At 43.4% G+C, this 13,626-nt stretch overlaps 1 protein-coding gene across 3 annotated transcripts in view; it reads right to left on the bottom strand.

Annotated features, from left to right (window-relative positions):
* The window catches only part of SARDH (sarcosine dehydrogenase), a 148,474-nt gene that overhangs the window by 87,790 nt on the left and 47,058 nt on the right, over nt 1–13,626 (bottom strand). For 2 of the 3 annotated variants that reach the window (XM_030207696.1, XM_030207697.1), the window contains exon 12: nt 2,049–2,144. In XM_030207696.1, the coding sequence (XP_030063556.1) occupies nt 2,049–2,144 (96 nt within the window). The remainder of the gene's footprint in view (nt 1–2,048; nt 2,145–13,626) is intronic. The other variant, XM_030207698.1, reaches the window with a different exon arrangement.

Here is a 13,626-nt window from a genome sequence, read left to right as displayed (position 1 = left end):
ACATTGCCACAATCTGCCAGTCACAGACCTTATTATTATAACAGGCAGAGTTAAACTTATGCTACACAGCAAGATAGAAACAGAAACTGTCTGCTTAGGAGAACTAAGGGGGTCTTTTTACTAAACTATGGGGAATACCCCCCCACCCCCAAAAAAACAGCCATGTGGTAAGAGTACTCTTACTGTCAACAGTGGCCATGCAGCAGGAAGCACTTACCACCACTCATTCAGGTGGTGGTAACAGCTCCCGTGGTAACTGGGCAGTGTGCGGCAATGCCCGATTACTGCCGGGTTAGAACCATGCTAGAAAAAAAAATATTTTCCCGGAATGAGCTCAAGCTGGAACTACAGCCGGTGGCTATGTTGGGCTGGCAGCAGTTCCAATTTAGCGTGCGGTAAGCCTACATTGGGCTTACCGATGCTTTGTAAAAGGGACCCTATGCAACAAAGCTCCTGTGCTTTTTCATGGAAATAAAAATACTGTGCCACAGAATATTATAAGAGACTACTGGAGGGAAATTCTTTGGTTATGGAGCTGCCTGTTACCCACTGCAGGCTTCCATCAGAGATCAGCTTATTCCCTCACCCCCTCCACAGATATCTGGGCTGCATTTCCATTCAGTAGGCAGATTTAATACTGAGAATTAGAGCTGGGCTTCCCAGGTTTACATTTCTATGGATAAATGGAGATGGAATTGAAAGTTCAGTTTCCATTTTCTTTACTGAATTATTTTTATATGAAATAACGGAATAAATTTGATGTCACCTCCTATTGCACTCTCACACATCTAAGCAAAAAAAGAAAAAAAAAAAAGGATGCAAAGAAAATTTTTAAAACAATACATGTATTTTTAAAGAGGCAGCCACCTTAGTACATCTGTATAAATAAACATCCGAGGGAGCCAAAAACAGGAAGGTAATGTGGAAAAAATATATATTTCATTATTTGTTGAATTATGTTATTCCCAATATGTAACTCAGGGCCCTGTTTACTAAGCCGTGTTATAGGCATGTTAGCATTTTAAATGTGAATTAACCATGTACACGCCTACAATATCCCTATAGGCTCCTACACGATTAGCGCGCGCTAATTGTAGGCATGTTAAAAATGCTAATGTGCCTTAGTAACAGGGCCCTAAATTATATGTTTACGATTATGAGATTCTTGATGGGATATAAAGAGAGAATTTGACAATCCTCACCAGGGCTGCTGAGAGACTGAGCTGGGCCAGGGGCAAGGCCGCCCCCCTCCCAATCGCTACCACTGTTGCCTCCCTCTCCTGCTCTCAGGCCGCCGGCACCGCATTCACCAGTCTCCACCCGCACACCCCCAGCCCCGTCGACAGCCCCTCTCCATCCGCCATCGGGCCCTGCATTCAAATCGGCAGCACCTCACCTTCATGTGAAAGCGGCAGATCGCCTCCCTTCAGGCCCTCCCTCACTGTGCCCCGCCCTCGTGGAAACAGGAAGTTACATCAGATGAGGGCGGGACACAGTGAGGGAAGGCCCGAAGGGAGGCGATCTGCCGCTTTCACATGGAGGTGAGGGGCTGCCGATTTGAATGCAGGGAGCCCGGTGGCAGAAGGAGGGGGGCTGTCGATGGAGTCGAGGGCGGGCACGTGAGATCGGGGACTCCAGCGCCAGCGGCCTGGAAGCAGGAGGAGAGAGACCCCAGCGCCGGGCCCCCCTTGGAGGCCCGGGGAATTTTGTCCCCACTGCCCCCCCTCTTGGCGGCCCTGATCCTCACTGTGCAGAATTCCTTTAATCATTAAAAATATATAAAAAATACAAGTTTTCAATCAAGATTATTTATAAGCAAGAGAAAAAGAAAAAATGATACAGATAGAAAAGGCTAAAAAATTAAAAATTATAATCATGATATATGCCTTGAAATCATTTGGTAGGCCCCTTATTAATGCTAATTCTGTCAATCAGAAAATGTATATTGCTCCATGGAAGAGCTATAGATATGTTTCACCTCCCCCATCAAATCACAGACTTCATGGCCTCCTATCATGAGGTGTAGCTTTTGAGAATATTTCTCCCACCCTAGTGCTTACTGGAGCTGGTCCCTGAGGATTGAACCATCCAGGCCGTTCCCAGCCATGTCTCTCCTGGAATACACAGCCCTGCTGGAGAAGCACCTACGTAGGGGGGAAAACAAGAATATTTGGATCAGATCATGCTCAGTTACAGCAAAGACACCCTCATGTGAGACACCTGAGTTTATAAAAGCAACATATGTGCCCATGTGAAAGGGTATTTTCAAAATGGCGTCTAAATCCAATTTGGATGTTTTGATGAAAATATCCAAAAATCATGTGGCAAACATAGCCATTTTCGAATCTGGAAAACGTTTTATCTGTTTCGAAAATGGCCATTTTCTAGAAAACAGAGGGTACAGTTAAATGGTCAATAATCTCACAGGAAAAGTGTAAATAGTGGGTTTCCCCAGGGATCTCTACTGGGACTGTTGTTGCTTTTTATTTTTTTTAACATAAATGACCTGGGAACAGGAATAACGAGCGAGGTGATAAAATTTGCTGATGGCACAAAGTTATTCTAAGTTATTAAGTTTCAAACATTTTTTATTGGTGACCATGGAAATAACAATATAATAAACAATGCAAAAAGCAGGGGTGTAGCCAGACCTCACAGTGGGAGGGGGCCAGAGCCCAAGGTGAAGGGGCATATTTTAGTCTGCCACCACCGCCCCACCACCACCTCACCGCTCCCCCCACCTGCCGCACCCAACAGCAGCAAATACCTTGGCTGGCGGGGGTCTCCAACCCCCACCAGCTGAAGCGTTCTCCAACACCGGTCTCCAACGCCGTCGTGTTCCCTGCCCTCTCTTCCTCCTCACTTCCTGCACGCTCCTTTAAGTGAAACTAAGCATGCTCAATTTCACTGAAAGAAGTGTGCAGGACGTGAGGAGGAAAAGAGAGCAGGGCAGGGAATGTGGCGGCGCTGGACAAGGCTTCAGCTAGCGGGAGTTGGGGACCCCCACCAGCCAAACCAGGGGCCCAGGCCCCTGTGGCCCCCACCTAGCTACGCCACTGTACAGAACAAAGGCAACTTATTTTCTTTACCCTACCCCCACCAAAAGAATCCTCCAACCCCACCCCTTTCCCTCCTGTCCTATGAAGAAAGCAGCCAGAAGTAAAAATTTGGATCCTTAGTCTCCCTCCTCGAGATTAAACAAAGAACAGAGGATAAACCACAGCAACAATAAACCTCCCTCCCTCCTCCCTGCAACCTAACCAACCCCCCCCCCTTCCCACTTTTCCATGCAAAGACCAAACTAAGGAGGTGTGCAGTAGTAGACCATGCAAGCGTTCCTCCATAACCAATGGGAGAGAACTTCTGGATCAGTCCAGTGTTTCAAGGTACATTTCTTTCCCAATATGCAGGCTTTCTGGACCTAGGCTCTGTGATGTTTATTACTAATTCCCAATATAGAGACTTGTCCCAAAATTAGACCATCAGTAAGGAAAGAAATTGCACACTGGAAAATCCATTTCAGAAACCTCACCAAGGACCTCCAGAAGATTTAACAGCCGGGCACGCCCAAAAGGCGTGATAAAAAGTGTGAGAAAGCATACTACATTTGGCACACTGAGGAATAGCAGCACAACCCATCAAGTGCACCTGTGACATAGAAATATAGGCCCAAAGAATCACATACATCTGACATTCCCTAAGTTCTGCACTCATCACTCAGTGAGAAGTACTATGGATACAGCCTAATAAATCCTGAGAACTGATGAAAGATTGCAAATCTCCCAACCAACACTGTGCAATGAGACAAAGATCCCATGGAGGACAACAGATTAACAATCACTTGTGCAACAAAGAAATAGAGACAGGATCCCCCAATGGCACATCAGAGAAACCTTTAAATCTAGTAAGCAAATCAATACTGAGGTAAGTCGAATTCAATGACGCCACATAATGGGAAAGTTGTTGATGAGCAAACCAATCAGCAAAATCAAACCCCTCAGGAAAAAGAAGGGATGGAGCCATCAAAGTACCGTCCGATAAAAGAAAATGATGAAAAGAAATAAATCCCCTCTTCACCCATCTCATCAGCCAAGGGTAGCGCTATAGAAATGATTTGTAGTAGTAGTAGTAGATTACCTGATCCCAGGGAGAAAGCAAAATTCCCCTGAATAAGTATTAAGACACTACAATGGGGATCAAAAGCCCACAGTCACGCCAAATCCCACCACACCGCACGCATCAGCTGCACCAAGACATTCTTACTGAGGTGGATCGGCAGAAGGAAGAGTCGGACATGCAACATAAACTGAAGTTGTGCCAGGGAACACACGGCACTCTCCATCTAGATTGGCTTTGCAGGAAGAGGCATATATCCTATCACATAAAGTATGGAAGCCCCAGGTCTCCATGCCTCGTTACCCACTAAATTCTAAAATTTTATTTTTGGTTTTTTACCCTCCGAACAAAACCATGAAATTAAACTAGGTAAGAGTTTCAAATCCCTAGTCATCAAACACAAAGGCAGGTTTGTAAAAAAATACAACCATTTAGGAAAAATAACCTTATTAAAAAGAGCAATGTGACCTAAAAGGGAGAGGGGAAGACCAGACCATCGTTTCAATAAGGCCCTAGTGAAAGAAAACAATTTGGAGATACTAGCAACATACAATTGAGCAGTATCCCCAGAAGGCTGAATCCCCAGATAAGTAAATGCAGTGGTGTGCTGGAGCAGGCTCTCACAGGCTCGCAAGAGCCGGTTGTTAAGTTTTTAAGAATTTTGGGAGCCGGTTGTTAAAGTAGGGCCCTCCATGGCTATTTTAACAACTGGCTCCCAAAATGTGGGCTTGGGCCCCCTGCTGAATTCTCTTTTACTTTGCTGGTGGGGATGCTGAGCCCTGCCAGCCAAGTAAATAGACTGCTGCTGCTCCCAGCTCCTTGTTTCCAGCTCTGAGCAGCAGGCTCGGACTTCTTGAGCATGTGTGAGAAGTTCCAGCATGCTGCTCAGAGCAAGACGTTGGGAGTGGTGGCAGTCCATTTATTGGCTGCCAGCAAAGGTATGCCTAGCGTGCCCGCAAGAAGGGAGGGAGGAGAAAGAGGCAAGTGTTGCTCCCTCCCTCAGCCCTTCTAACTGCAGAGCTGGCTACATCCAGAGAAAGAGCCTGTTGTTAAAAATGTACTAGCACACCCCTGAGTAAATGCATTCTGAGCCCTCCGCAGTGCAAAGAACACCACCCACCAGTCACGGTCAGTTAAATTAAGCGTTTAAACCTTATATTTAGTAACCCCTTTAGTGTCCAATGTTCCCATCAATCTGTTCCCATATGGCTTATTACGGGAACATTGGACACTAAAGGGTTATTAAGAACAAAATCCAGAGAAGTCCACTCATTCTAAAAAGATGTCTAACAGAGCTGGCAAGGAAGTCTGAGGGTCCATAAGAAGGAATAACAGATCATTGGCAAAAGCAGAAATTTTAAACTGTTCCAACCCAAACTGCATCCCCTGTATGTAGGCTGTACCCATATCTCTAATCAGAGGGTCCAAAACTAATAAAAACAAAACGGGGGACAGAGGTCAGCCCTGTCTGTTTCCCTAAGATATAGCAAAAGAGGTAGAGAACACCCCATTGACCGAACTTCTGCACGGGGATCGTGATATAAGGCTCTAATAGCTGCCAAAAAAGAACCCATAAAACCATAAGTATTCAACACCTTAAACAAAAACTTAGTCGAATGCCTCCTCTGCATCAAAACTGATGAGCAGAGACGGCGTAGAGCAACGACCCACCATCTCTAAAGAAGCCAAAATCTTCCTCATATTCTTCGCCACTGAGCGAGATCTCAAAAACCCCACTTGGGGATCTGCCAATAATTGAGGAAGAATTTGCACAAGGCAATTTGCCAGAATCTTTGCAAAAAGCTTAGCCTCAAGCGAGATGGGCTGGTAAGAGTTCGCCCGGTGGGGATCGAGTAACACCACTATCTACGCCTTCTGCAAAGAATCTGGTAAAACACCACTGTGTATAAAACAATTGAACACTTCAGTCATATAAGTGACAATGTCCATAGCCAGTATTTTATAAAACTCAGAAGACAGACCATCCACTCCAGGTGCTTCGTGGAAGGGACTAGCCTTAATGCCCCATCACACTATCTTCTGAAATAGGTGCACTGAGCAAAAGCTTCTGTGGCTTTGTCAAATGAGGTAACGACTGACCCAAAAGATAGAAGATGCTCTCCAGACCAACATCCTCCAGAGGGGAATACAGATGCTCATAAAAATCCCGAAAAATGGTAAAAATGCTCTCTTCAGTCCAAACATAATGTCCCATGCAATCCTGTTCCTGGGCCACCCATAGCAGACTGTCCACCTGCGTCACCAAATGGGCAGGTAACCAGCTATGCTTATTAGCGTGGTTATACAACTGATAATAATAAAGATAGTACTGTTGAACTTTAGATAGATCACCTGGTTTAATGCAGACTGAGAGGCTAACAAATGAGCTTTAGCAATGCACTAGGGTGACTACCAAAGAGTTCCTGATCCTTTTTGACTTGGGCTTCTAAGCGAAGAAGCTTTGCCTCCCAAGCTCACTTCTTATACACCAAGTAAGAGAGAACATCACCCCTAAGTACGGCTTTTGTGGCTTCCCAAAAAAGTACAGGGTTCTCAGAAAAACAATATTTATTATTGGCAACATATTCTTTCCACTGACTAAGTATATAAGAATGAAATGTAGTATCACAATATAAATCTCTGGGAAATTTCCAATTAAACCCTCCCTTGGAGCTCGAACCCCAATCCAGGACTATCCAAATCAAGGCATGGTCTGATACCTGAGTGGGGCCAATCTCTACCTGGTGCAAAAAAGATGACAAAACCGAGGAGGTGAGAAAGTAATCAATACGTGATTGCATATCATGAGCCCTAGAGTGATGAGTGAAATCCTTGTTACCAGGATGGAAAAATCTCCAACAGTCAAGCAAGTCCAGTGAGGCACACAACAAAGATACTCCCTTAGAACAGTCCACTGGAGTGATCTTAGACAGACTGGATCTATCTAGCAAGGGATCAAAGATTGTATTAAAAATCTTTCCCCATCATGGGAATATTATCAAAAGAGTGTAAATGTATAGTAAGTAATTTTAAAAAATGTTATCATATTGGTTAGGTGCATAAACGTTAAACAAGAACAGCTTATGATTCAAAATAACATGTGCTACAATGTATCTCCCCACCGGGTCCACTATAATGCGTTTCTTTTCTAACAACAAACTCTTACGAAATAAAATAATAACCCCTGCCTTCCTAGTTTGCATAGGACCCTCTATGTAATCCCTCACCCACCAGCGACACAGTTTCTTGTTTTCCAAGGAGTTCAGATGTGTTTCTTGAAGCATGACCACATGGGCTTTCTGCCTGTTTAAGGCTTTACTACTGCAGCAAGACTCATAGAAGGTTGCAAGTGATGTGACCACATCACACTATTTTTGTAAAAACTTCATTGGCAACCAGTACAATACAGGGCTAAATTTAAAACTCTATATCTGATCTTCAAGGCCCTTAAAGGAAATGGTCCAGAGTACTTGAAGGTGACTCAATAAAACAATGATGCTGCACTGGTCTAGCAGATTTATTGATCAACATCAACTCAATCGATGTCGTTGATCAATAAATCTTCTAGACCAGTACAGCATCATCGTTTTATTGAGTCACCTTCGCTGTCTTCTTAGAGATTTTATCTCTGCATGGCTTTTCTTCTTCTGTATTTTTCCAGAGTACTTGAAGAACAGGATGACCCTTTACACACCTCCAAGTACACTAAGATCCTCCCAAGGGGTATCCCTAACCACACCCTATCCAAAAGACATTACATGATATGATACCCGCAAGCGAGCCTTCTCCGGAATAGCCCCCACACTCTGGAATGCTCTCCCTGAAACGCTCCGCTTAACACAAGACTATCTACACAGGCTGCACATACTGCAGCATGACATGCTTATCCACTCCTACCCTAGCTAAGAAAACATTTAATCATCTCTCTGACCTCATGTGCAACCTTCTTTAGTCACCTTATTTTCTAACTCCTCTTACTCCCATCTATATGTTCCATCTTTGCTTATACCCTTCACTATCAATTAAAATGTTCTATTACATATTATGTTGACATTGTAAATAGTATACTGTGCCATACTTTGAATTGTTATTTGAATATTTTTACTGCTGTGACTGTCTATTGCTTTTGATTTAGTCTTACTGTACACCGCCTTGAGTGAATTATTTCAAAAAGGTGGTAAATAAATCCTAATAAATAAAATAAACAAATAAAATAGGGGATGTGATACCACCTACATTCCAAGACACCAATTTAGCCATACTCCCCAAAACCCAGAGCAACCAAAGTATGTAAGAACCTAATAAGGAACAATGGTGAAGGTTGCTCCAGCCTACACCCTCCCCCACACTACACAACCAGTACAGGGTCCCTTGGAGTGAAGATATAAAAAGAGAAAAGAACAAGAGCAAAACAAAGGACACACACCCCACCCCCCAACATTAACGTCATACATCCCCTCCCCAAACCCTGCCCCCTCCCATACCCCCTTCCCAAACCAACTAAGAACCCCCTCCCATCTCCTGTCCCCACCTCCCCAAAAAAGTTGCTAATCAAATTCATCATCGGTACCTCTTCCTTCCTTAAGCCAGATTCCAAACTGAAATAATATCTCCCTATATAGGCATGAGAAGGTACATGTAAATAGTGCATAGCAACTGAGACCCAGTTCCAAGCCCCAATACCTAGCATAACATTGCCAAAGAGCCCAAAAGAATATCTGGAGTATTGTGTTCAGTTCTGGTCGCCTCATCTCAAAAAAGATATAAAAGAATTGGAGAAGGTGCAGAGAAGGGCGACGAAAATGATAAAAGGGATGGGATGACTACCTTATGAGGAGAGGTTAAGAAGGCTAGGACTCTTTAGCCTGGAGAAAAGGCAGCTGAGAGGTGATATGATAGAGGTCTACAAAATTTTGAGTGGGGTAGAGCGGACAGATGTGAAGCGTTTGTTTACGCTTTCTAACAATAATAGAACTAGGGGACACAAGATGAAATTAGAATGTGGTAGGTTTAAAACAAATTGGAGAAAGTTTTTCTTTACTCAGCGCGTGGTTAGACTCTGGAACTCATTGCCGGAGAAGGTAGTGACGGCAGCTGGCCTTGCTGAGTTTAAAGAGGGTCTGGACAGATTCCTGAAGGAAAAGTCCATTGATCGTTATTAAATTTTGGGATTTTGCCAGGTTCTTGGGGCCTGGATTGGCCGCTGTCGGAGACGGAGTGCTGGGCTTGATGGACCTTTGGTCTTTTCCCAGCGTGGCAGTGCTTATGTACTTATGTACTAAAATACCAAATAACGCAACAAAGTGCAGAGAAACCCTGACAGTACAGCTCTCAGGAAAATCAAAATAGAGCAGCTAGGCACAAAAAACAGTTTCTGAGCTGAAAAAGCCACCGAACAGAGGGCCAGTAACTGAGCGATGGATGGCATATTATAAGAGTACAAGCTCGTATAACAGAGAATCAGCCCTCAGAGTAAGAGTGCAGAAACATTTTGGCCAAATCCACATCTTCAAAAAGCTTTCCAGCTCCGTCATAATATACTCTCAACTTAACCAGATAGAGCAAGGAGAACGTGATCTTCTTTGCGTGCAGTGCTGCACAAATGGGGACAAAAGCCTTTTTGGCTGAGGCCACCTGGCCAGAAAAATCCTGAAAACACCATGTGATCCATCGTCGTCGATAATACAGAAACCTTCTGCTCAGTGTGCTGCTGCAGCTAAGAAAGCGAATAGAATGTTGGGTATTATTAGGAAAGGTATGGAAAACAGGTGTGAGGATGTTATAATGCCGTTGTATCGCTCCATGGTGCAACCAAACCTTGAGTATTGTGTTCAATTCTGGTCGCCGCATCTCAAGAAAGATATAGTAGAATTGGAACAGGTGCAGCGAAGGGCGACTAAAATGATAGCGGGGATGGGACGACTTCCCTATGAAGAAAGACTAAGGAGGCTAGGGCTTTTCAGCTTGGAGAAGAGACGGCTGAGGGGAGACATGATAGAGGTATATAAAATAATGAGTGGAATGGAACAGGTGGATGTGAAGCGTCTGTTCACGCTTTCCAAAAATACTAGGACTAGGGGGCATGTGATGAAACTACAGTGTAGTAAATTTAAAACAAATCGGAAAAAAATATTTCTTCACCCAACGCATAATTAAACTCTGGAATTCATTGCCGGAGAACGTGGTGAAGGCGGTTAGCTTAGCAGAGTTTAAAAAGGGGTTAGCCGGTTTCCTAAAGGCCAAGTCCATAAACCGCTACTAAATGGACTTGGGAAAAATCCACAATTCCAGGAATAACATGTATAGAATGTTTGTACATTTGGGAAGCTTGCCAGGTGCCCTTGACCTGGATTGGCTGCTGTCGTGGACAGGATGCTGGGCTCGATGGACCCTTGGTCTTTCCCAGTGTGGCATTACTTATGTACTTATTCTAAGCTGTTAAATCACAAAAGAATTGTGAGAAATTTCAAGAGGGCCTTATGAGACTGGGAGAGTGAGCATCCAATTAGCAAATTAAATTTAAATGTGAGCAAGTGCAAAGCAATTCACATAGGGAAGAGCAACCCAAACTACAGCTATATGATGCAAGGTTCCATATTAGGAGTCACCACCCAGGAAAAGAATCTAGACGTCATCATTGATGATACTTTGAAATCCTCTGCTCTATGTGTAGTGGTGGCTAAGAAAGCAAATACAATGTTAGGAATTATTAGGAGAATAAAACAGAGATTATTATATCACCTTTGTAAACGTTCCATGGTGTGCTAGCACATTGAATACTGTGTAGAATTCTGGTCAACACATTTCAAAAAAGATACAGCAGAATTAGAGAAGAGCAATCAAAATGATAAAGGGGATGAACAATTCCCCTATAAGAAAAGGCTAAAGAGGCTCAGGCTCTTCAGCTTGGAAAAGAGACATCTGAGGAGAGATAATGATAGAGATCATGAGTGGAGTGGATGGGTAGACGTGAATTTCTGGTTTACTCTTTCCAAAAGTACAAGGACTAGGAGGTACACACAACGCTTACTAAGTAGTTCATTTAGAACAAATTGGAGAAAATATTTCTTCACGCAACAAGTAAGCTTGCTCTGAAATTAGGTACCAGAGAATGTGTAAAAGCAGGTAACGTATTAGGATTTTAAAAAAAAGGTTTGGACAAGTTTCTAAAAGAAAAGTCCATAAACCATTATTAGGGCTGCCTTGGGAAAAAAAAAAGTTCTAATTTATATATTTATTTGAATTTTAGTTCATTGTGAGCTACATTCAGGTATAGTAGATATTTCCTGTCCTCAAAGGGTTTACAAAGCTAACTGTGTAACTGTTTCATTTCTTGAATCTTTCTGGTACCAGGTCTTTTCTGAGTAATTGTGGAATGATAACTCTTGTGTTGTTCATTAAATAATGGTGTCATGAACACTAAAGCAGTTAAAAACATTTTTTTTAAACCCCAATTCTACATTCAAATTACAACTAGAAAGGGTGTATGGTTCTGGAAATTGTGCACCTCCCAGCAGCCCTGGTGGGATTATTCCACCCTGCTGCCTTTTGAAACTGGCAGAAATGGGAATATGCCGACTAGTACGTTTAGTTCACAGGGAAAGTGTGGGGTCATTTGCTATCCCCATTACACAGGAAAACAGAGCGTGCATGGCGAATACCTCTCAGTGGAGGGTATGATTAGGAGAACAGAGGACACGACACACGGGTGCCCTTATTCAATCAATACTGAGAAGCACGACTCAGTCAGACCTTGAGAGCAAATGCAGTGATTAACCGTCCCAGCAAAATATGCCAGTACCAATCCCTCCCCTATTCTTTATGTCAGTCAGTAGGTTCCCTCCCGCTCGTTACTTTCCCCACTTCTATTCTCGCAGCTCTGTCTGCACTGGCTGGCAGGAGGAGGCTTCTTCGACGCACGTGACCGTCGTTGCCTGGCAACTGACTGAATTAAAAAACCTACAGCAGAAAAGTCCCCTACCCGTGCCAGAAGGCGGGAAGCGAAGTGACAAAAGTAAGAAAGCGAGAGGGATAGGGAAATGTTGCTCTGCACTATCCAAAAGCGAATGAGAAAAACAATCCAAAAATACAAAGAATGACAACTACGGAGCGTGGGAGACAAAAACAAAGAAAACACAGACACAAATAAAGAGAGATAAAAAAAGTACAAAATGTGCAGCTCGAATCTGTGGAAAACTGTTGAGAGGTGAGAGGAAAAGTCTCCAAACCCTTCAAGGCTGTTCACCACACTCTTCCTCTTTTATTGAGCTTTCCTCAGGAAAGAGAGCCAGATAATAGATAGATATATACAACGCTTTTGTATATAGAGCCTTGTGTAGAGTACTAATTAAAAGTGGAGGAGTAGCCTAGTGGTTAGTGCAGTGGACTTTGATTCTGGGGAACTGAGTTCAATTCCTACTGCAGCTCCTTGTGACTCTGGGCAAGTCACTTAACATTCCATTGCCCCTGGTACAAAATAAGTACCTGAATGTATGTAAACCGCTTTGAATGTAGTTGCAAAAAACCTCAGAAAGGCAGTATATCAAGTCCCATTTCCCTTCCCTTATAAAATGTATCACTTATAAAAAGTAAGGCTGATGATCAATAAAAATGAATGGGAAATATCTTTCTCTTTCTGGCCAAAATACCTACCAGGAAATGTTCAAAAGCATGGACTAATGGGACAAAGTCAACATGGATTTAGTGAAGGGAAGTCTTGCCTCACCAATCTGCTGCATTTCTTTGAAGGGGTAAACAAACGTGGACAAAGGTGAGCCGGTTGATATTGTGTACCTAGATTTTCAGAAGGCATTTGATAAGGTCCCTCATGATAGACTACAGAGGAAATTAGAGGGACATGGGATCGGAGGTAGTGTCTGTGGATTAAAAACTGGTTGAAAGATAGGAAATAGAGAGTAGGATTAAAAGGTCAATATTCGCAATGGAGAAGGGTAGTTAGTGGGGTCCCTCAGGGATCAGTGCTGGGACCTCTGCTTTTTAACATTCATAAATCAAATTTGCCGATGACACAAAGTTATTCAAAGTAGTCAAATCGCGGGAAGATTGTGAAAAACTACAAGAGGACCTTACGAGACTGGGGGACTGGGCGTCTAAATGGCAGATGACATTTAATGTCAACAAAGTGCAAAGTGATGCATGTGGGAAACAGGAACCCAAACTATAACTACATCATGCAAGGTTCAGCGTTGGGAGTCACGGACCGAGAAAGGGATCTAGGTGTCATTGATGATACATTGAAAACTTCTGCTCAATATGCTGCTGCGGCTAGGAAAGCAAACAGAATGTTGGGTATCATTAGGAAAGGGATTGAAACCAAAAATAAGGATATTATTCTGCCATTGTGTCGCTCCATGATGCGACCGCACCTCGAGTATTGTGTTCAATTCTGGTCACTGCACCTAAAAAAAAAAATAGTGGAATTGGAAAAGGTGCAGAGAAGTGCGACAAAGATGATACAGGGGGTGGGACGACTTCCCTATCAGGATAGGC

This window comes from Microcaecilia unicolor, chromosome 6 (genome assembly GCF_901765095.1).
Source record: "Microcaecilia unicolor chromosome 6, aMicUni1.1, whole genome shotgun sequence".
In the NCBI taxonomy this organism is placed as follows: Eukaryota; Metazoa; Chordata; class Amphibia; order Gymnophiona; family Siphonopidae; genus Microcaecilia; species Microcaecilia unicolor.
Note: the sequence above shows the minus strand (reverse complement) of the source record. Positions and strands in the feature narration are given on the sequence as shown.